The sequence below is a fragment of the Lepidochelys kempii genome, chromosome 8 (assembly GCF_965140265.1).
Source record: "Lepidochelys kempii isolate rLepKem1 chromosome 8, rLepKem1.hap2, whole genome shotgun sequence".
In the NCBI taxonomy this organism is placed as follows: domain Eukaryota; kingdom Metazoa; phylum Chordata; order Testudines; family Cheloniidae; genus Lepidochelys; species Lepidochelys kempii.
In genome coordinates this window covers 41,143,396-41,163,959 of record NC_133263.1, presented here as the reverse complement: position 1 = coordinate 41,163,959, position 20,564 = coordinate 41,143,396, and the positions used below count along the sequence as shown (strand labels likewise).

The following is a 20,564-nucleotide window of genomic DNA, read 5'->3' as shown; positions in this document are numbered from 1 at the left end:
ACACTTTCCTTGGCTTTCTTCTTGTTGGCAACATACCTGAAGAAACCCTTCTTTTTACTCTTGACATCTCTTGCTAGCTGCAGCTCCAGGTGCGATTTGGCCCTCCTGATTTCATTCCTACATGCCCAAGCAATATATTTATACTCTTCCCTGGTCATATGTCCAACCTTCCACTTCTTGTAACCTTCTTTTTTATGTTTAAGATCCGCTAGGATTTCACCGTTAAGCCAAGCTGGTCGCCTGCCATATTTACTATTCTTTCGACTCATCGGGATGGTTTGTCCCTGTAACCTCAACAGGGATTCCTTGAAATACAGCCAGCTCCCCATGTAGGAATCTCCCCATGTAGGTGATTATGGGCTGTGATCAAGTCACCTCTTAACTTTGTCATCAAAAAAGCTATATAGACTGAGCTTCTTTAGTCCCTCACTGTGAAGCAGATTTTCCAGACCCTGAATCATTTTTGCTCTTTGACCCTCCCTAATTTTTCAACATCTTTTAAAAACTATCAGCTACGAGGCTCAGAAGTTGGCTGTTCATTGTAGATGGTATCTTGGGGATGGCTCCTAGCCCATACTCCATCCATCTCTGAAATGGGCGCACATGGTGTCTGTCACTGTGATCTTTGTGTGATTGTTTTGAGTTGCATGGCAAAATACACCAGCTTGGCTTCTGGTTGCCAACTCTCTAATCAAACAAACTGAACACCACTGCCCTGCCCCTGCCCCTGCCCCGCTGCTTCCCAGAGGTTCTGCCCTGCCTGTTCACTCCATCCCCCCTCCCTCCGTTGCTCTCCCTCACCCTCACTCACTTTCACCACTGGACTGGGACAGGGAGTTGGGGTGCGGGAGGGGGGGTGAGGGCTCCAGCTGGGGGTGCAGGCTTTGGGGTGGGGCCAGGGATGAGGGGTTTGGGGTGCAGGAGTACACTGTGTGAAGAGAGTTGGGTGCCTAACAATGGGATTCACATAAGCCAGCACACTGAGTGGGGAGTCCCCTAAGCTAGCCAGTGGGAAATGTTGAGGAGAGGTGTGGGGTTTATGCCCTGCCCCCCAAAGGGAGTCAGGGCCTGATCCATACAGGTATTTAGGTAGCTAAGTTTTCATTTTGTGAGCCACAAAACCCCCACTCAGCTGCACCAAACCCAAGCCTACATTTTCATGGTAAAAGTCCCCTAGATGCCTAAGTTTTTGCACCTAGGGATGCACATGGCTGCACCACTCCAGGCCTCTAGACATCTGTCTCCTGCTTATGCACCAGGGTGATGCACGACCTGGGGGAAGATAAAGGCAGGCGTCAAATCCAAAAGGTGTGTTCAGAGGCCTTCCAGATGGGGACCCATTCAAAATCCGGTGGGGGAGAGGGGCAGGTCCCGCTTTATGAAGAATTTCTTCCATTGACCTACTGCCTCTCAGGGACATGAATTAACTACTTCGATTGGAGAACCCTTCCCATCACCGTAGTGAGTGTCTGCACTGAAGCTCTAAAATGTTGCATCTGCAGAGCTGCTGCTGTGCCACTGAAACATTTTAAGCGTAGACATGCCCAGTGTCTCATAACAGTTTACATAGCTGATTCCATCTTCCTCTCACTCTGTGGGTGCACTGGGGAGGCATTGTGGTGGTCAAACTCCCATTTGCATGCAAATTCCTTACAGTGATCACTCAAGGAGTCCAATGTATTAACAAAGAGATGGTGAAGGGGTGACTTGATTACAGTCTATATGTACATACATGGGAAACAAATATTTAATAATTGGCTCCTCAATTTACCAATGAAACCTATAACACAACCCAACAGCTGGAAGTTGAAGGTAGACAAATTCAGACTGGATATAAGGTGTAAATTTTTAACAGAGAGAGTAATTAACCACTGGAACAATTGACCAAGGGTTATGCTGGATCCTCCATCACTGACAATTTTTAAATCAAGGTTGGATGATTTTCTAAAAGATCTGCTCTAGGAATGATTTGGGGGCAGTTCTCTGGCCTGTATTATACAGGTCAGACTAGATGATCACAATGTCCTTTCCTGGCCTTAGAATCTATGAATTCTTCTGAGGCAAACTGGGGTCTGGATGGGGAATACAGTGTCTGGAATACCATATCTCAGAAAGTGGTCTGGAATACCATATCTCAGAAAGTGGTCTCAGTTTTCCTATCACTGCCTTGCTTCTTGAATGAGGCAGGACTCCTGACCTCCCAAAAATTTAAGTGTAAATCCACTGTAATCAAGTACTGCTTTTCCTTGAAGGTAAATAAGTCCGCTCCCACCTTTTCCCATGACTGGATGTGGTAACAGCCTCTTTCTGCTGGCAGTTATCACATGACTGACAGGTTCCCACCCTTCTGTCAAGGAAGAGAGTTGTGTATTTATTCTCAGCCAGTAAACATATTCCTGAGCCTATCTAAGACAGTTGTCAATGCCCAGGTGTGAGGCATGTATTTTGTTTATGAAATACTTTGTAATGAGGTGGAAATAAGAGGTGTCTGTCCTTCTCCTTTGAAAATATGGTTCTGCTCCTACCTGTACTTGGCTTTTGCCTTCTGGCCACCCTGCGGGGAGTGCCTGTAGTTGGATGTGCTTTTCCATAGCCTCTTTGATTTCCATCAGCTTCACTTTTGAGTCTCAGAGACAGTGCAGCATGTTAATGCAATCAATGCCCTTATCTACCTCTCTCAACTTGCTGATGCTGGCTGTACATGCCCTGTTCAGGGTATCAGCCAACACCAGTTCATCCTGGACAGCAACTGATCTCTACCTGATAGTGCTGGAGATGCATAAACATGTGCTGCAACCTCTTTATAGCACTAAGGGCTTGTCTGCACTTAAAAAGCTGCAGCTGCCCTGCTGTAGTGCTTCAGTGAGGGCTTTTCCCATCAATGTAGCTACTCCACCTTCCTGAGAGGCCGTAGCAATGTCAACGGAAGAAGCCGTCCCACTGACGTAGCGCCATCTACACTGGGAGTTAGGTTGGTGTTACTGCATTGCTCGGGAGTCGGGAGGGGGGAGGCGGATTTCCCACGTCCTGAGCAATGCACTTATACCAATGTAAGTTGCTAGGGTGGACAAGGCCTGAGAAGGGGCTTTACCAGGATTGTCACTAGGGGGCTGTGGTCGGATTCCATGGAATCGCTCCACTCCAAATATCCCGCCAGAAGCTATTTTTCTATTTAAATGTATCCCTGTTCTGCCTCTGACAAGGATTTGCTGGCATAAGCAACCAGCTGCTCCTGCAAAAGAGCTACACCCAGTCCTTTCTCTGATGCATGACACTGGAGTGCCAGTGGCTTTCCTGACTGCTCATACAGTACTTCATGACAGGAGTAGCCATTCTCATGTATTACAACATGTCAAATACTTGCTGTTAGGGACCTGCCCAGTCCCAGTCAATCTCCTGCCTTATGAGCTGATCTATGGGTTCTGCTATTGCAGCCAGGTGTGGACAGAACTTTGAAAGAAAAGGTATCATTCCTGCGAAGCTCTATACTTCTTTCACATACACTGGAGCTGGCATGTTTCTGCCTAAGTCTTGTTGGGATCTGATTTCAGGCTTTCTGCTGAGAGCAGATGTGCAATGTATTTCACCTCATCCTGTTTGAGTTGCATATTTTCTGGGTTGAATTTTATGTTGTTGTTCCTGCATCAGTGCTGAAAAGCTTGTTTTCTGTCAGTCTTGTTCAACTTGTGCATTCCCTCCCCTTCACATTGGTCTCTAGTGAAAAACCCATGTCACTCCACAGTTTCGTTCTGCTTTGGGGAGCAATAGCTCCCCAAGGCTCCCAGGCTTGAGGCAGTGGGGAGCTGTTCCCTATTAATAATAGTTTTACTTTCCTGCTGTTGTCGTCCTCCTGGATGGCCAGGTCTGCATACAGCTTGAACTCCTCCTTCCACCAGGTCCATTGCTGGGTTAGGATTGCAAAACCCAAGACTCCAGGGGGACCCCAGACCAAGCTCCATGGCTCACACTTCCAGCTGCTGCACTTAGGGGTACCAACTTTTTAATGTCTGAGAACTGTACACCCTCCTGGCCCAGCCTCTTCCCTCAAGGCCCTATTCCCCCCCCCCCCACACACACACACACTCACTTCTCTCCCCTCTTCCCCGCATCGTTTGCTGCTCTGCCCCCTCAACTCTAGCATGAGCAGCCCCAAGGGACTTGCAAAGCCCAGTTCCAGCAGGCCTCCTGGTAATGCAGGTCAGAAGAGTGCTGAAGCTGCAGAGGAGCAGCCAGGCAGCCACACTGGCGAGCTAGGTGTGGCCCTCCGGGACAGCAGCCTCCCACCTCTCTCTGGTTTCAGAGGAACAGCCGTGTTAGTCTGTATTCGCAAAAAGAAAAGGAGTACTTGTGGCACCTTAGAGACTAACCAATTTATTTGAGCATGAGCTTTCGTGAGCTACAGCTCACTTCATCAGATGTTTACCGTGGAAACCTCTCTCTGTATTGTCTGCCCAGCAGCCCTCTTCCACGCCAGCTCGCGCCCTCCCCACCCTGGAGCTGTCTGAGAGGCAGCCAGAGGAAGTGCTGCCTGGTGGTGCCGCCTGCATTCCTTGCCTCCCGGGGAACATTCCATGCCTTAACCCGCTCTCCGTGGGGCCCCACAATCTGTCCTCTGCTGCAGCCCTGCAAACTGTGCTCCTCAAAGGGTTCACCCAAGCTGGTACGTGCATCCTACTGCAGGAGCTGCCTCTTCACGGCCAGGCAACAGGTTGCCACTCCCCTCCGCACCCCTTGCATGTGGTAACCAGACTTTTCGTGTCCAGTCAGTACGTCTGCCCGGACACTGTCAGGTCCCCTTTTCAACCAGACTTTCCAGTTGAAAACTGGACACCTGGTAACCCTAGTGCACTGCACAAACCTCACTGCTCCAATGCTGCCACCATGTTTTATTTGCGAAGAGAAGCCCAATGAAGGTTACAGTGAATAAATGGAACTTTATTTAAACCCGATGCGCTGCTCTATGTGGCTGAGTTGCTCCCAGTACAGCTCGCACACTCTTTTCCTGGTGTCCTGTCAATAACAGTCCCTCCAGGGAACATGGGCCCTCTGACTCCAGTTCCACGTCTCATGAGTAAGGCTGCTTGTCTGTCACAGAGATGACAGATTCCATGACTTTCATTGACCTCTGTGACTTCTGCAGTCAGGCAAGCCCCTGGGCCAACAGCAGTTTGGGTATGTGGGAGAGGCTCAGGGCTGGGGCAGGGGGTTGGGCTTGGGGTGTGGGGCAGTGCTTACCTGTGTGGGAGGGACCCCCTGGCTCCCACCAGCAAGTCCCTGCAGCTCCTAGATGGAGGGACCAGGGGGCTCTGCGCGCTGCCCACACCCGCAGGCGCTGCCTCTGCAGCTCCCATTGGCTGCGGTTCCCGGCCAATGAGAGTTGCGCAGTCGGCACTTGTGGCAGGAGCAGGCGCAGAGTTGCAGGGACACACCAATCAGAGCCAGCTCAGGAGCCTGCCAGCCCCACCAACTCCCCCTCCCAGCACCAGCTGGGGTCCCGGGCTGTGCGCTGCTGGCCGCCCCCTCCTAGGCTGAGGAGCCCATGGGATGGGGATGCGGGCTGGGGGCTGCTCAGGCCCCCCACACTACGGGCAGGTAGAGGGTCCACCACAGCTGCCCGTCCAGCTCTTACCATGGCTGGGCTGTGGCTCTGAGTCCCCTCACCCCGGCTGGAGCCAGGTCAGGGAGAGCTGCATGGGCAGCTGTGTGAAACCTCAGTCCCTCCATCTGCCCTGGGCAGGGGGGCTGAGACATAGGCAGTGGGCTGCTTTCGCCTTGGGTGGGATCCCCCATCCCTCCCCGCTTTTGGGAGAGCTCCAGCACTTTGTTACTGAGGGCTGGCCTGCAGCCAGGGACTCTGGCGAGTTGGAGCCAGTGCTGGGGGTCGTGCTGCCCGCCCACTGTGCTCAGATGCCTGCCTACCTGCCTGCCAGGTACTCTGGGCTGGGCGCTCTGGGGCTGGGAAGCCAGGGGCTGATAGGGGGCTCTGGTGGGGGAAGGGGGCAGGGCCCCAGGCAAAAGGGGTGAGCTGGCCAGGGGCTAGCCTCCCCAAGCCCCCGGGTCACCTGCCAGCCATGACAACACCTGCGACCCTTTATGGATCTCGGTCTAGGTGCCTATCTCTGCTTGCAAGTCACAGCCGTGAACTCTCTCCTGGAGTTAGGCATCTAAGCCTGATCAGCTCTTTTTCATAAACAAACACAGAGTTCCACCCACCCCATGATAACCAATAGCCCAGCAGTTAGGGCACACACCACATCTAGATTAGATCTACAGGATTTCCTTTGTCTAAAAAAAAAATAGTTTCTTCTCAAAGAAAGAAATCTGCTTGGTCTGGCACCTTTTGTAAAATCATGGTGTATTTTATCCTAATTACTGTTTATCTCTACGTTCGTAACTACTGTCTCTTTCAAAATTTGTTCCAAGACCTTGTATACAATTGAAGTCAAACTAAGAGACCTGTAGTTTCCTGGATCACTATTTTTTCCTTTCTTAAAAATGGATACAATATTAGCAAGTCTCCGGTCATAGGGTATGGCTCCCGAGTTTACAGATGCATTAAAAATCCTTGCTACTAGGCTTGCTATTTCATATGCCAGTTCCTTTAATATTCTTGGATGAAGATCACTTGATGATTACCTGTTCTGTTCATTCCCTCTGGGGCACCTGGTATTGGCTACTGTCAGAAGACAGGATACTGGACTAGATGGACCTTTGGTCTGATCCAGTATGGGCGTTCTTATGAGATTAAGTATTTGTTTAGGTGTTGGACCAAGCCTAGATTATTTTAATCTCCACCCCATCCTCAATGCTTAGCAGTTCCCCACTACTTCTTTCCTTGATTTCTTTTTATTTATATGGCTAAAGAACCTTTTACTATTGGTTTAAGTTTCCTTTGCAAGGCCCAACTCTGCTTGGCTTTTGGCAGTTCTCACTTTCTGACCTCTAAGAGGTAGCTTTCCTTGCTGATCCAGCCCATCTTCCATTCCTTGTAGGTTTTCTACTTTCTCTCAATAATCTGTTAGAGATACTTATTCATCCAATTTGGTCTGCAATCCTTCCCTACAAATTTTTTCCCCTTGCTTGGGATGCAGGCTTCAGATAGCTTCTGCAACTTTGATTACAGCAATCCCAAGCCTCCCCCACATTCAGATCCTTGATTTGTTCAGTTCAGTCCATTTCCCTAATTCCCGTAATGTTTTAAAGTCTGTCTTTTTGAAATCAAGGACTCTAGTGGCAGACCTATTTCTATTTAAGTTTAAACTGAATAACTCCAGATCACCTGAACCAAGGCTGTCCTCTACAACCAGTTCTTCTATGAGGTCTTCACTAGGTATCAATTCTAAATCTAAAATGGTATCAGCTCTTGTTAGTTCAATGAGTATTTGGTGAAGAAATCTGCCAGCTATCACATCCAGAAATATCTGGGCCCTACCATTATTAGTAGCACTTGTCTTACAATCTATATCTGGGAAATTAAAGTCTCACATAATCACACAATTCCATTCCATCACTTCTTTACAGTCGACCTCATCACTAATACACAACGCGACTCCGTCACTTTTGCCTTTATTTCTGTTTTTCCTGAACAGCCCACATTCTTCAAATACCTGTACTCCAGTCATGACCATATTCCACCATGTTTCTGTTATCCTGATAATAATGGGTTTCACTTTCTGCACCAGTAGTTTTAGTTCTTCCATTTTGATACCCAGGCTCCTTGGTTTGGTGTACAGACATCTTAGTGGTTTCTGCTTCGCTGTGCCCAAATTCCTCACCTAATTGGGTACAGTCATTTTACCACCAATATCACCTACTTGACTGTTAGTGCCAATACCAAGGATACTATCTTTCCTCTTGATGTCCATTCTCCGACCAACTATTGTTCCTCTCTCAAGTGCTATATCCTCTTTTACTTGATTTTCTGCTCACTCAATATTAGAATCAGACATAGAGATTACATGAGCATCTCCCAACCACCTCCCCCAAATTGTGACATACTGCGGCACAATTCAGACTGCTGGTGGATGAAGGGCTGTGTCACTCCTGCCCTGCAACCTTGGCTGCCTTACAATACCTGTAGTAGCTTTCACCAGTGCCACTCACGAACAGCCTTCCAGCAGGCAAGTCAAACCTTGAGTGTCTGTGTGTAACTGCAGCCTGCCAGCCACATTCTGGTTCTCACCAGTCTCAGTTATACTGCAGGGTGACCCTAGCACACCCCAAGTCCTGGATTACCCCCCCAGAAATATGTGTCCTGTATTGCTTAGCCCTCTCCTGGAAAGCATTAATATATTAAGTCCATTATTCTTTTAAGGCAGTGGTCTCCAACCTTTTAACGCCCAAGATCACTTTTTGAATCTAAGGACAACCCAGGATCTACCCCACCCTTTCCCCGAGGCCCCGCTCCACTCACTCCATCCTCCCCTCTCTCCATCACTCGCTCTCCCCCACCCTCACTCACTTTCACCAGGCTGGTGTAGGGAGTTGGGGTTCGGGAGAGGGCTCTGGGCTGGGGGGTGGGGGTTGCAGTGTGGGAGGCGGCTCTGAGCTGAGCCTAGGGCAGGAGGTTGGGGTGCAAGAGAGCACGAGGGGTGCAAGCACTAGGAAGGAGTCTGATTGCAGGAGGGAGCTCTGGGATGGAGCAGAGTGTTTGAGTGCAGGCTCTGGGAGTTTGGGTGCAGGAGGTGGCTTTGGGCTAGGGCAGAGAAGGGGTACAGGGTGCTGGCTCTGGGAGGGGGGGTCAGGGGTGGGGCAGAATGTTGGGGTGCAGGAGGAGGCATAGGGTGCTGGCTCTGGGGGGGCATCAAGCTTGGGGTACAGGAGGGGGCTCAGGGCTGGGGTGTGACCTCCCACTGGGCAGTGCTTATCTCCAGTGGCTCCTGGTTGGTGGTGGGCACAGTGAGGCTAAGGCAGGCTCCCTGCCTACCCTGGCCCCATACTGCTCCCAGAAGGGGCCAACGTACCTTTGCAGCCACTGGAAGCACCACCCCCACAGCTCCCATTGGCCAGGAAAGCTGCGGGGGCAGTCCTTGCAGGAAGGAGCAGCACATGGAGGGAGACCCCTGTCCCCCCGCCCCTGGGGCCATGCTGGCCGCTTCCAGGAGTCTGCCTTAGTGGCAGCCACACTGCACTGCCGGAGATTGTGATTAACCGGTTGGTGACTAGTGTTTTAAGGTAATATTATACCATCTTATTACATTAAATAGTTGCCCAGACACTAAAAAACTCAATGGATTAAATAAAATGGTAAAACAAGTTTATTAATTACAAAGAGAGATTTTAAGTGTCTATAAGCAATAATGTATAAAAGCCAGAAATGGTTATAAGAAAAAGAGAGACAAAACACTTACTAATATCTACTTAAGAAACTCTCTCAGTTGCAAAGCACACTTTTTCAGCTCATGCTACAGTAGATTACTGGCGAAACTCTCAGGTCAGAACCCCTCTCCCAGAGTCCAACAGCTGTTTCCCTTTTGTCGTCTCATGTGCAGAGAATGTAATGGGCAGGAAGAGAGAGAAAGGGGGGTGTCTTGGGCTGTTTGTCTCTCCTTTTCATAATGTCAGTCGCCCTCTTGAAAAACATTTCTGGCTGAGACCAAGGAGACAAAGAGTCTATGTGGCAGGATACTCCCTGCTGTTTTTTTTCACCTGTTGAAACTTCGTTTGTTTCTCTCCCTGCTTGATGACTTTGCTTATTGCTTAAATTAAAAGCAAGGCAAGCACACATTACTTCCTTTGTTTAGGACAGACCTCACTTCTCCCTGGCCAGGGCTGTGGGAGTTGTAACACATTAATAACATCATACAGGGGAATCTTATAACTTCACATACAGTGTTACCACACATTTTTCAACATAATCCTGACCAGCAAATTATAAGTTTTCAAATGATACTTTACAGGGCATAGTTTGTACAAAAAGATTATGACAATAGTGTGTAGGGTGTGAACGACAGTCAGTGGATTCTTTCCTGCTTTCATTAGGATCCTCTTCAGCCTCAGGACCACATCCCATATCTTAGCTCCCAGCATACAGCACACCCTTCTGTTCCCTAAATCAGCTATGGTAACAGGCCTGTTTTTCTTAGTAGGGAGTCCCCAGTCACATAGACCTGTGTCTTCCTGGTGTTGGTGCAATTCTCTGGCCTTCCTCCTCCAGTTCTTTCTGGCTGCAAGTCCTCTCATCCTTTGCTCTTACTTGCAGTCTTCTGTCAATCATCCTCTATCCTCCTGTGACTCCAAACTCTGGCTATCTCCATTGACTCTTTTCCTGTCCTGTGCCTTTACCAGGGTTTGAACTCTAGAGCTCCATCCTCCACCTTTGACAACTTTGCTGGCAGCAAGAGTAGGCTGCTATCAGTGTGGACCAGCCACTGGTTGGGGGCACATCACACATGAGAACACAGCCAATGTGGCCAAACACAGAGATTTGGCTGTTTCTTTTTAACAGGCAGCCTGGCTAAGTGGATGAAACTGAGCCACCCTTTTAGAAAGAACTTTTCTAGGGGACTGCTGACTGTAAAAGAGCTGTGTGGTAATCACACAATTACTACAGTGATGCCACCTCCTGCCATTTTAGAGTGACTCTCATGCTATTTGGTGTTTTCCTTAAAGATCCCAGATGCTGGAGCCATGTGATGACACCAGAATCTCACCTCTAATTGAATAAATGCTCCTCGGCCCTTGTGGTTCTGAAATAAAGTCCAAAATGTGATCACTAAAAACTCCAAACTACCAAGGCAAAGAGGCTCCACATTTATTTTATTTTAAAATCTCATTACTTTAAAGCCACTTCCATGATTTTGGGGCTGGCTGACTCACAAGGTTTGAAAGCCTGGAGTCAGGAATGCTCCCTCTCCTCCACCCCCAGCTTTCTCCCAGCTGGTCCAGGGCACTTTCCTCAGTCTTTAATTTCTTCTCCCTTGGACTGCTCAGCCCCAGCTCTCACCATCTGTTTCTTTTTGGTGTGTTGCTCCCTGCAGGGCTGGCCCTGGAGAGGCTGACGGCAGACCCTGCATGGATGGCTCGGCTCTCCCTGTCCCTCACCAGCAGCTACAAGGACAATATTTTCTCTCCTGATTCTCTGCACTCTTCTCAGGACCAAGAAGATGCAGGGCGGGATAAACCAAGAACCTTTGAGACATTTGGCAAAGTTACTGGATCTGACCCAAACACAGCCAGGACGAGACTGGCCAGCACTTTCCTCTCTGAGATGAGCACCCTATTTGAAATGATCTTATCCCAGAAAGCACAGGCCCATGTAACAACGGCCTCGGGGCTCCTGCAGCAGCTGTCTGCATGCAGCAAGCCCTTTGGGGTTGATGGGGATGCTCCTGCTGTGTAGGTCATGTGGGAAGGCTGACGGCTGCAGCAGACACGTGAACAGAACCACTGCTCTTTGCACACAAAAATAGCGACTGATGATGTTGGTGAACAGTTCCAGCATGAACCACACTTGAATAGAGATTGTCATAGATGCATCTGCCCTCCTACTTCCCTTGTCTGACTGCACCTCCCCCAAATCCCCTTCCATCTCTTGGTCCCTGCCAAAGGAGTTCCCTTTCTCCACCCCCTATATCCCAGCTCTGCTTCCCTGCCCTTGCCCTGCCACCAGGCCCATCTCTCTGCACACTAATAGCCTAGCACCCAGCCTCTCCTTCCCACCCACAGCCTGGCACCAGCTCCACCTCCAACCCCATGGTCCAGTGCCCAGCCACACCTCCATGCCCATAGCCCAACACCCAGCCACCCCTCCATGCCCACAGCCCAGTCTTTCTGCACTTCTGCCCACAGCTCATCTCCCTGCCCCAATTCCCCAGCCACATCCCAGTGTCTGGTCCCACCTCCCAGTCCCCACTGACAGCCTGGCATCTGGACCCACCTGCCCTGCCCATAGCCCATCTCTCCCTCTCCACCCATGGCCCAGCCCCCAGCCCTTCCTCTCCATCTATGGCCCAGCTACAGGTCCCACTTTCCCATTCACCACCTGTCTCCTCCTTTCTGACTATGGCCTATCTCCCAGCCCCATCTCTCCACCCATGACCTGGGCCCCTCCTCCCTGCTCATGGTCTGGCCCTGCCATTTGCTCACGGCCTGTTCCCACCTCCAATCCATTTGCCTCAGGCCCAGCATTCCTGTTTCAAGGACATGGGAAGGTAACTTAGGAGAGCATTTACCATACTGTAATCTGCCCTACATCCCAGCTGGTCCTGGGCTTTCACTTCTGGGAGCAGGACATGAAAATTGTGCAACAAACCCTATGGCAAGTGCAGTAGATGCTGCAGTTACTGGAGCAACCTGGGTGTCTGACAGGCAGTGACACTCTTGCAGAGGTCATAAGTCACGAGGCCCTTTCCTCCCAATCTGGGTAGGGCAGAATGGATTGTGCTAGAGAAAAAATTAACAGAACTCACTCAGTCACACACAAATTTCATTCTGAGACCCAAATTCAGCAACCCTGTGCTCACAGACAAGACCCCAGCTGCAGAATTCACCACACTGCCGCAGGATCAGGCTCCAGAATCTTCAATTTTATTTAAAATAAAAATGTTTTTAGCCTTTATGGTTGTGACAAAAACCTCATAAATGTGACTAAGTGTAACTGATACAGTAATGCCTGCCTGAGTCTTCAGAGAGACTGAAAGTACAGCTTGGAGAGGTGAGACTTGCCCTGTTCTTCTCAATCAGAGTTCATGGGCTCTATGATTCCATAGCTGTGGACTAATACATTTTGCCAAGATGTCTTAGAATTCAGCATTTCTCTCCCACATCCCCCTTGGTGCTGCACCAGATGACTAACACTGTGGTTTGTGTGTCCCTGCCTGGCTGGGAACTACCCACAGCTGCCTCTTGTTCCCCAGCTTTCCCACAGGGGCAGGAGCCAGGCTGCAGTGTATCAGGGTCCAGGGGGTGAGGGAGCAAGAAGCCCAGCCTGGAGATCAGCTGACCAGTAAGGAGGAAGGCAGCAGAGCACAGGACCCTGGAAAGCACAATGGAAACCCAGCTGTAAAAATACACACTCACAAGTCCATTAATGGCTATTAGCCAGGATGGGTAAGGAATGATGTCCCTAGCCTCTGTTTGTCAGAGGGTGGAGATGGATGGCAGGAGAGAGATCACTTGATCATTACCTGTTAGGTTCACTCCCTCTGGGGCACCTGGCATTGGCCACTGTCGGTAGACAGGATACTGGTCTGGATGGACCTTTGGTCTGACCCAGTATGGCCATTCTTATGTTCACAAGCTTCACCCCAGTGACCATCTTCAACTCAGTGCTAAGGGGTTAGTGTATGTGGAGGGGGGTGAGCCATAGGGATGAGGGGGTGAGACCATGGGGGGTGAGCCAGAGGGGCGTGGAGGGGCAGGTGACCCATGGGGAGTAAGCCGAGAGGCAGATGAGCCATAGGGGTATGGGAGGGCAGGTGAACCATGGGAAGTGTGAAAGCCAGAGGGTGAGTCATGGTGGATGGTGAGCTTTAGAGGTGTGCATGCGCATTTGTGAGAACTAGAACATGGCGGAGAAGAGGGAGCTAAGTATTGGGGGCATGTATTTATGGTGTGGGGTGAGCCATATGCCATAGGGCTGTTCGGAGAGTGGATGAGCCCTGGGTAGGGGTGGCTTCCTTGCAGATCAGGCGCCACTAAAACTGATCTCTGGTCTGGCTGGATATTCACAGTTTGTCCATCACTGGCAGCCTTATCACACCACTGAAGCTTTTGGCACCCATGTGATTGCCAGCCAGTTCATGGCATTCCTTGGTACATGTGCATCAGAATTTGTTGCTCTTCCATCCTGACATGATCATACCAAGATAACTGTCAAAACCAAACCCCTGCCCATTTCTGATCCTGTCCTGCCTTAAATAAGGAGCAGTTGATGATGATGACTAGAATCGAAAACGTCAGTCCATGCTCTTCAGCCTTCCTCAGCACCCATGTTTCACTTCCATACAATAAAACTGGTATAACCATAGTTCGATAGACCTACAGCTTTGTGGTAAACTTATGTCCCAACATCTCCAGAGGCCACTTGAAGGGCCTAAAACATGGCTGTAGCTTCTGCTATATGAGTGTCCATGTCTTTTGAGCATCCTCCAGCACTGACACTGCCCAAATATTTGACAGTTGTCACCTACTCAGTATTCCACCAGATAGATTAATACTGAGGTGATTGTAATCTGGAGCTGGAGGCTGCTTGTTGGCAATGGCCAGGGGCCTAGTTAAGGCTAAGCAGCACTTTCTGTTTAGATGTACTGATAGCTCCATTTAGCGTCTCTCTTGTTACAAATTTTGAGGTGGGCTCTCCAAAACAACTGCATTTCTGACTCCCCTTTATGTAACGGCATTTCCCCAGAGCTGGCAAAGATCTGTTTAGTACCAGCACAGGGCCAAAATTGTCAAGTGAATGCCCACACCTGCCCTGCCCTCTCACGACCTTTCCCATGTGCACAGCAGTTACAAAGCTTTGTTTTGTGTGTGTGTGCATAACAACCCACAGCAGGAATAGACACGGGGGAGGAATTTAAAGAAGCGAAAATGAAAAGTCATTTTGGGGCGTGGAACTTGCTCCCAACTGTCCATTCCCTTGAGAGTGCCTTCTACATGGTGTGGCTGGCTCAGGTGATGGAGCAATGCAACCAAAAAGCCTCTAGCACTTGGAGTTCTGTAACTTTTCAAAAATCAAATTCTTCTAACACTGGACGCTCTAAAATACTTAAGTCCAAAGGTCCTTGGAAGCAAACAACAGTGACCTGAAGGATGGGGCTCATTCTTCGCTGCTCGCACCATCTTGTTATTAGTTACACCACTAATTCTTTACTACTTGCTGACTGCTGAAAACAAAATTGTTTTTCCTCAGCAACCAAATGACTGTGAGGCAAATTCTGGCCCAGCCACAGGCCTGAACTCCTTTACAAGCTACAGGGGAGGTGCTTGTGGCTGTGGGGGAGCTCAGCACTGGAGGGCTTGCTCTCATCTCAGATTGAAGGCGTCCCACAGACACAGCTAACAACCTCCCAGCTTCCTCACCCTGCACTATTTGCATGTAGCCACTGGACTTATTTGTAGATGACAATAAACTAGTGAATTAAAGAGATTAATTCCATTCCCCTATCTTAGCTTTCACCCCCCACACTCCGTGAGTCCTAAAACAAAGGAAGGGGGTGGGTGCAGCTCCCCCTTCCTCCCTCCCCTCCTCCCACCTCCACAGCAGGGAGATGATGCTCAGGAACAGCCCTGGTTATTATGAGAGTAGGGAAATCCGTCGGAGGGATTTCCTGCCAGTTGCATCCTGCCTCACAAAGGAAGAGCAAGTAAACTGAGTGGCCCTGAATGCAAGGCCACAGGCTCTGGGAACAAAGGGGGAGCCTGTACCCTGCAGTTGCTGAATGGAGGCTGGAATTGAGTGCAGGTGCCAGGGGATAGCTGCTGTCGTGAGGCCAGGCCTACACACAGAAATGCACCAGTTTGACTACAGGGAGAATTTGCAACTGAATTAAACCAGTGCAATTTGTGTGCAGATTCTCTTAACACAGCTTAAATCCTGCTTGTGTCAGCTTAGCTTGTGTGGGTACATGTACAGGCACAGGCAGAGATCAGCATCCATTTGACTTAATCAGCTTTTAACTGATATAATTAAATTGCTGCAACTTGTATGTGCAGAGCCACTGTGTGACCTGCAGCCCTGGTGGCAAGTCATGACACGGTGCCAGACATTGCAGGTCGGGGATGGACCAGAGAGCCAAGTGCAGCTCCAGCATTGGTGTTCAGAGGGGGAGCCTCCAGCAAGGCCTTCAGGCCAGCAGAGACAGTGAGGCGTTAGCCCAGTTCACAAAGCATGAAGGCTGAGCTGGGTTGGGCTGTGTGAATGCATGTGGTCAGGCCCCTGGGCCAAGTCAGAGTGGAGGACCTGGGGCCCGGGGTTGGCTGGAGCAGCGTGAAATTAGGCCAGGTAGTGCAGAGTAGTATCAGTAGGGCACAGGGAGACTGCTCTGGAGGCATCTGTATCATTCCTGTTCCATTAGAGAACTTGCACTGCCCCCTCCTCTCCATACACCATAGCCCACCCGCCTCCGCTACCACCCCACCCCCTCCACACTGCTGCCTCTCCCCAAGGGCTGGTGGAGTTACAGAAGGATGGTACTGCTCCTCTTTGGCATGATTTCCACAGGAAGGGACTGTTTCCATTGGTACCTACTAGCCAACTGCTATCCCCTGAGAATAGAGCACTGGCCGTGGTCCAGGTGGGAAGAATCTGTTAGACTTGCCGTGTGTTCCAGGGCTGGATTCCATCTCAGTCAGCTGATGTCAGCCCCTGGCAGACTGCCTGTGCTCCAGGAGTGGGGCAGGGGTAAAGCACGACGTCCCATCGGAGAGGCCTGGCGCTGCTCTGCTAGTTGCTCCAGGACCCAGAGGCAGGGGCTGGAGGAGAACGCTCTCATTCCAGAAGGTGCTGGATGGGTGCTCTCTGCGGCTGCCAAGCCCACAAAGAGGAGACATTACTGAAACCCTCGGGTTGCAGGTGAGCAATCCCACCATTCAGAATCCTCAACAACCAGCCAGTGAGCACAGGGCAGGGTGGAGAACAAGAGGAGAGAGACCCTTACTGTAGCAACATCGACAGCTGCGGTGTCTCCCCTCACGACAGCGCTGTCAGGGCCTCTGGTGACAGGGGCTTCCCCTAATGGGGCCCTGGCCTCTGGCAACAGGAGCTTCCCCCCACACAGAAGTGCTGCCCAATGTCCCTTTTGCCCTAAACCTCTGATGCTGCAGTACCTGCCATCTCCTGCTCAACAACTCGCACTCTCTCCTGAGCATGTCTGTTTCCTGCAGCAGCCGAGTGCTGGTAATGCTCCATTGCTTCTGTGAAGTTCTGTTGTACTCCAAGGCCCTTCTCATAGCAAACACCAACATGGTACCTGCTTTGGGAATCCTAGATGTAATATACACACAGCAGTCAGGGAGGAGGGGAGTCTAGACTATTTCAATTCAATGGATATGACATACGTCTTTGGCAAATACAAAAAGAAAAACATTCACAATCTAAAAACAACACCAACACCCATATAACACAATAACATGTCAATCAGAACTTAAAAAAACCTCTCTTCTTCAAGATAATGCTAACTAAAAACGTTATCTTCTGAGATGGTAATAAAAATGATTTATTGTACAAAAGAGGTAAAATCCAGCGTGCTTTCAAAAGCTGGAAAATTCTACAGTCCAAAAGATAATGAGGTAAATCTTCCAACACTCCAGATTTACTTGGGCAAAAAGACAGACATAAAGGGATTTTTCCATATTTATCTTTAAGGACAGCAGTTTCCATGGTGTGAGATCTTTACTGAGTATAGGAAGGCCAAAGCACAACTGGAGCTGAAGCTAGCAGGGGATGTGAAGGGTAACAAGAAGGGTTTCTACAGGTATGTTAGCAACAAGCAGAAGGTCAGGGAAAGCGTGGGACCCTTACTGAGTGGGGGAGGCAACCTAGTGACACATGATGTGGAAAAAGCTGAAGTACTCAATGCTTTTTTTGCCTCAGTCTTCACAGACAAGGTTAGCTCCCAGACTGCTGCACTGGGCAACACAGTACTGGGAGGAGGTGAGCATCCCTCAGTAGTGAAAGAACAGGTTAAGGACTATTTAGAAAAGCTGGACATGCACAAGTCCATGGATCCAGATCTAACGCATCCAAGGGTGCTGAGGGAGTTGGCTGATGTGATGGCAGAGCCACTGGCCATTATTTTTGAAAATTCGTGGCGATCTGGGGAGGTCCCGGACGATTTGAAAAAGGCAAATATAGTGCCCAAATTTAAAAAAGGGAAGAAAGAGAACCTGGGGAACTACAGACTCACTTCAGTCCCTGGCAAAATCATGGAGCAGGTCCTCAAGGAATCCATTTTGAAGTACTTGGAGGACAGGAAGGTGATCAGGAACAGTCAACATGGATTCACCAAGGGCAAGTCATGCCTGACCAACCTGATTGCCTTCTATGATGAGATAACTGACTCTGTGGATATGGGGAAATCGATGGAAATGGATGTGATATATCTAGACTTTAGCAAAGCTTTTGATACAGTCTCCCACAGTATTCTTGCCAGCAAGTTAAAAAAGTATGGATTGGATGAACAGACTATAAGGTGCATAGAAAGCTGGCTAGATTGTCGGGCTCAACGGGTAGTGATCAACGGCACAATGTCTAGTTGGCAGCTGGTATCAAGCCAAGTGCCCCAGGGGTTGGTCTTGGGGCCGGTTTTGCAACATCTTTATTAATGATCTGGAGGATGGGATAGATTGCACCCTCAGCAAGTTCGTAGATGACACTAAGCTGCAGGGAGAGGTAGATACACTGGAGGGTAGGGATAGGGTCCAGAATGACCCAGACAAATTGGAGGACTGGGCCAAAAGAAATCTGATGAGGTTCAATAAGGACAAGTGCACTTAGGAAGGAAGCATCCCATGCACTGCTACAGGCTGGGGACCGACTAGCTAAGCAGTAGTTCTGCAGGAAAGGACCTGGGGATTACAGTGGACGAGAAGCTGGATATGAGTCAGCAGTGTGCCCATGTTGCCAAGAAGGCCAATAGAATATTGGGCTGTATTAGTAGCAGCATTACCAGCAGATCGAGGAAAGTGATTATTCCCCTCTATTCGACACTGATGAGGCCCATACCTGGAGTATTGCGTCCAGTTTTGGTCCCCCCACTACAGAAGGGATGTGGACAAATTGGAGAGAGTCCAGCGGAGGGCAACAAAAATTATTAGGGGGCTGTGGTACATGACTTACGAGGAGAGGCTGAGGGAACTGGGGTTATTTAGTCTGCAGAAGAGAAGAGTGAGGGGGGATTTGACAGCAGCCTTCAACTACCTGAAGGGGGACTCCAAACAGGATGGCTCTAGACTGTTTTCAGTGGTAGCAGATGACAGAACAAGGAGCAATGGTCTCAAGTTGCAGTGGGGAAGGTCTAGGCTGGATATTAGGAAACACTATTTCACTAGGAGGGTGATGAAGCACTGGAATGGGTTACCTAGGGAGGTGGTGGAATTTCCATCCTTAGAGGTTTTTAAGGCCTGACTTGACAAAGCCATGGCTGAGATGATTTAGTTGGTGTTGGTCCTGCTTTGAGCAGGGGATTGGACTAGATGACCTCCTGAGGTCTCTTCCAACCCTAATAGTCTATGATTCTATATGAATTATGTAAATGAGGATTTGATAATTCATTCAAATATGGTTAAAAAGCAGTGACTGTCTTCAAAATAGAAAACCAAAAGGCAAACTAAGAATCATGACTCATACTAGATCATCTTATTGGGTAATATCTGTCACTCTCTTGTTGAGCATATACTCTCCCAAATCCATCTACCCACCCATCCATATATGATTATGTTGATTAAAAGATATCAACAATAACTGAGTGTGACAGGGTGGACACGCTCATCCCAGGAAAGGAGCAGTAAAGAGGCCCTCCAAACGGGCTAGAGGGACAGCGCAGGAAGCAGCCAATGAGAGATGCTGCAGGGAGCAGCTAATCGGGGCCCAGGAGTGCCATATAAAAGGAGCTGCAGAGCCAGAGACAGGCACTTCCTTGCTGGAGCTAGATGAATGCAGATGGCACTCCTGGCTGGCCAAAGGGAACTGCAGTACCACAGACAGCTCAGTGCTGGCAGGGACCTGGGGAGCAAGGAAGAACATTGGCTGGCTGCTGGGCCTGAATATAAAAGAGCCCTGAGCTAAGGGTGAAGCTTTTGTAAAGGCTGGGGCCATGGCGAAGTGGCCCAGGGAACTGAAACCAACATAGTTAAAGGGCCATGGCAATGCGTGGTTGCTATTCTTAGGGTCTCTAGGCTGGGACCTGGAGTAATGGGTGGGCCCAGGTCCCTCTGCTCCCGATAGGCCACTGGGAAACTGGCCTACAATCAGACAATGAGAAACCACCAGAAGAGGAACTGAACTACTTAGTGGCCCGGCTGGAGAGCTGGGGCCAAAGTAGACCAAGAGGGTGAAACCATTGCCTTCAGGGAGGAAGCCCTGGGGGTATGGCCCAATACCAGGGCTGGGACTGGTTTAAAGACTGCAGACACACCCAACCAGAAGGGGCGCTTGTGAGAGGTGGGTGCCACGCTATTACAGTGAGTAATAGAAAACCCCAACCTAGCTATAATAAATTGGAAGATCTTATACAATGGAAATATGGAGGAACAAAGATAGGGCTATCTATAATCTGGATGAGTACAGACCTTCAACCAAAATTTCAGAAAAGCAATATAAGATCTACTACAGGATCAGACTACATGAAAGATGATCTGACAAGCTTTAATAAACACAGGAGAGTCCAAGTCTTGAGACTTCTCTTTGCTCCTCTATCATTCACCCAGGCTCTCCTAGACTGTTACTTACAGTCTTTTACTTACTCCTCTGAGGATCTCTTGAGAAAGACTTTCTATCCGACACCTCCACAGTCTGTTCCTTTTACCAACCCTTGCTAAATAATTTGATTCCTCCCCCCAACTTCTAGGCCTATGCTGAAGGAACAAACCAAACACTTGGCTCAAGCAAACATTCTGATTGC

At 49.5% G+C, this 20,564-nt stretch overlaps 2 protein-coding genes across 2 annotated transcripts in view; one reads left to right on the top strand and one right to left on the bottom strand.

The window, feature by feature from the left end:
• Positions 1-11,341, top strand: part of PCDH12 (protocadherin 12) — a 32,832-nt gene extending 21,491 nt beyond the window's left edge. Inside the window, exon 4 of the mRNA XM_073358094.1 lies at positions 10,980-11,341. Coding sequence (XP_073214195.1) covers positions 10,980-11,341 — 362 coding nt within the window. The remainder of the gene's footprint in view (positions 1-10,979) is intronic.
• Positions 9,235-20,564, bottom strand: part of DELE1 (DAP3 binding cell death enhancer 1) — a 47,343-nt gene continuing 36,013 nt past the window's right edge. The window contains exons 11-13 of the mRNA XM_073356199.1: positions 16,771-16,927; positions 16,263-16,468; positions 9,235-12,976 (exon numbers count right to left, since the gene is read on the bottom strand). Coding sequence (XP_073212300.1) covers positions 16,293-16,468; positions 16,771-16,927 — 333 coding nt within the window. The 3' untranslated portion in view covers positions 9,235-12,976; positions 16,263-16,292. The remainder of the gene's footprint in view (positions 12,977-16,262; positions 16,469-16,770; positions 16,928-20,564) is intronic.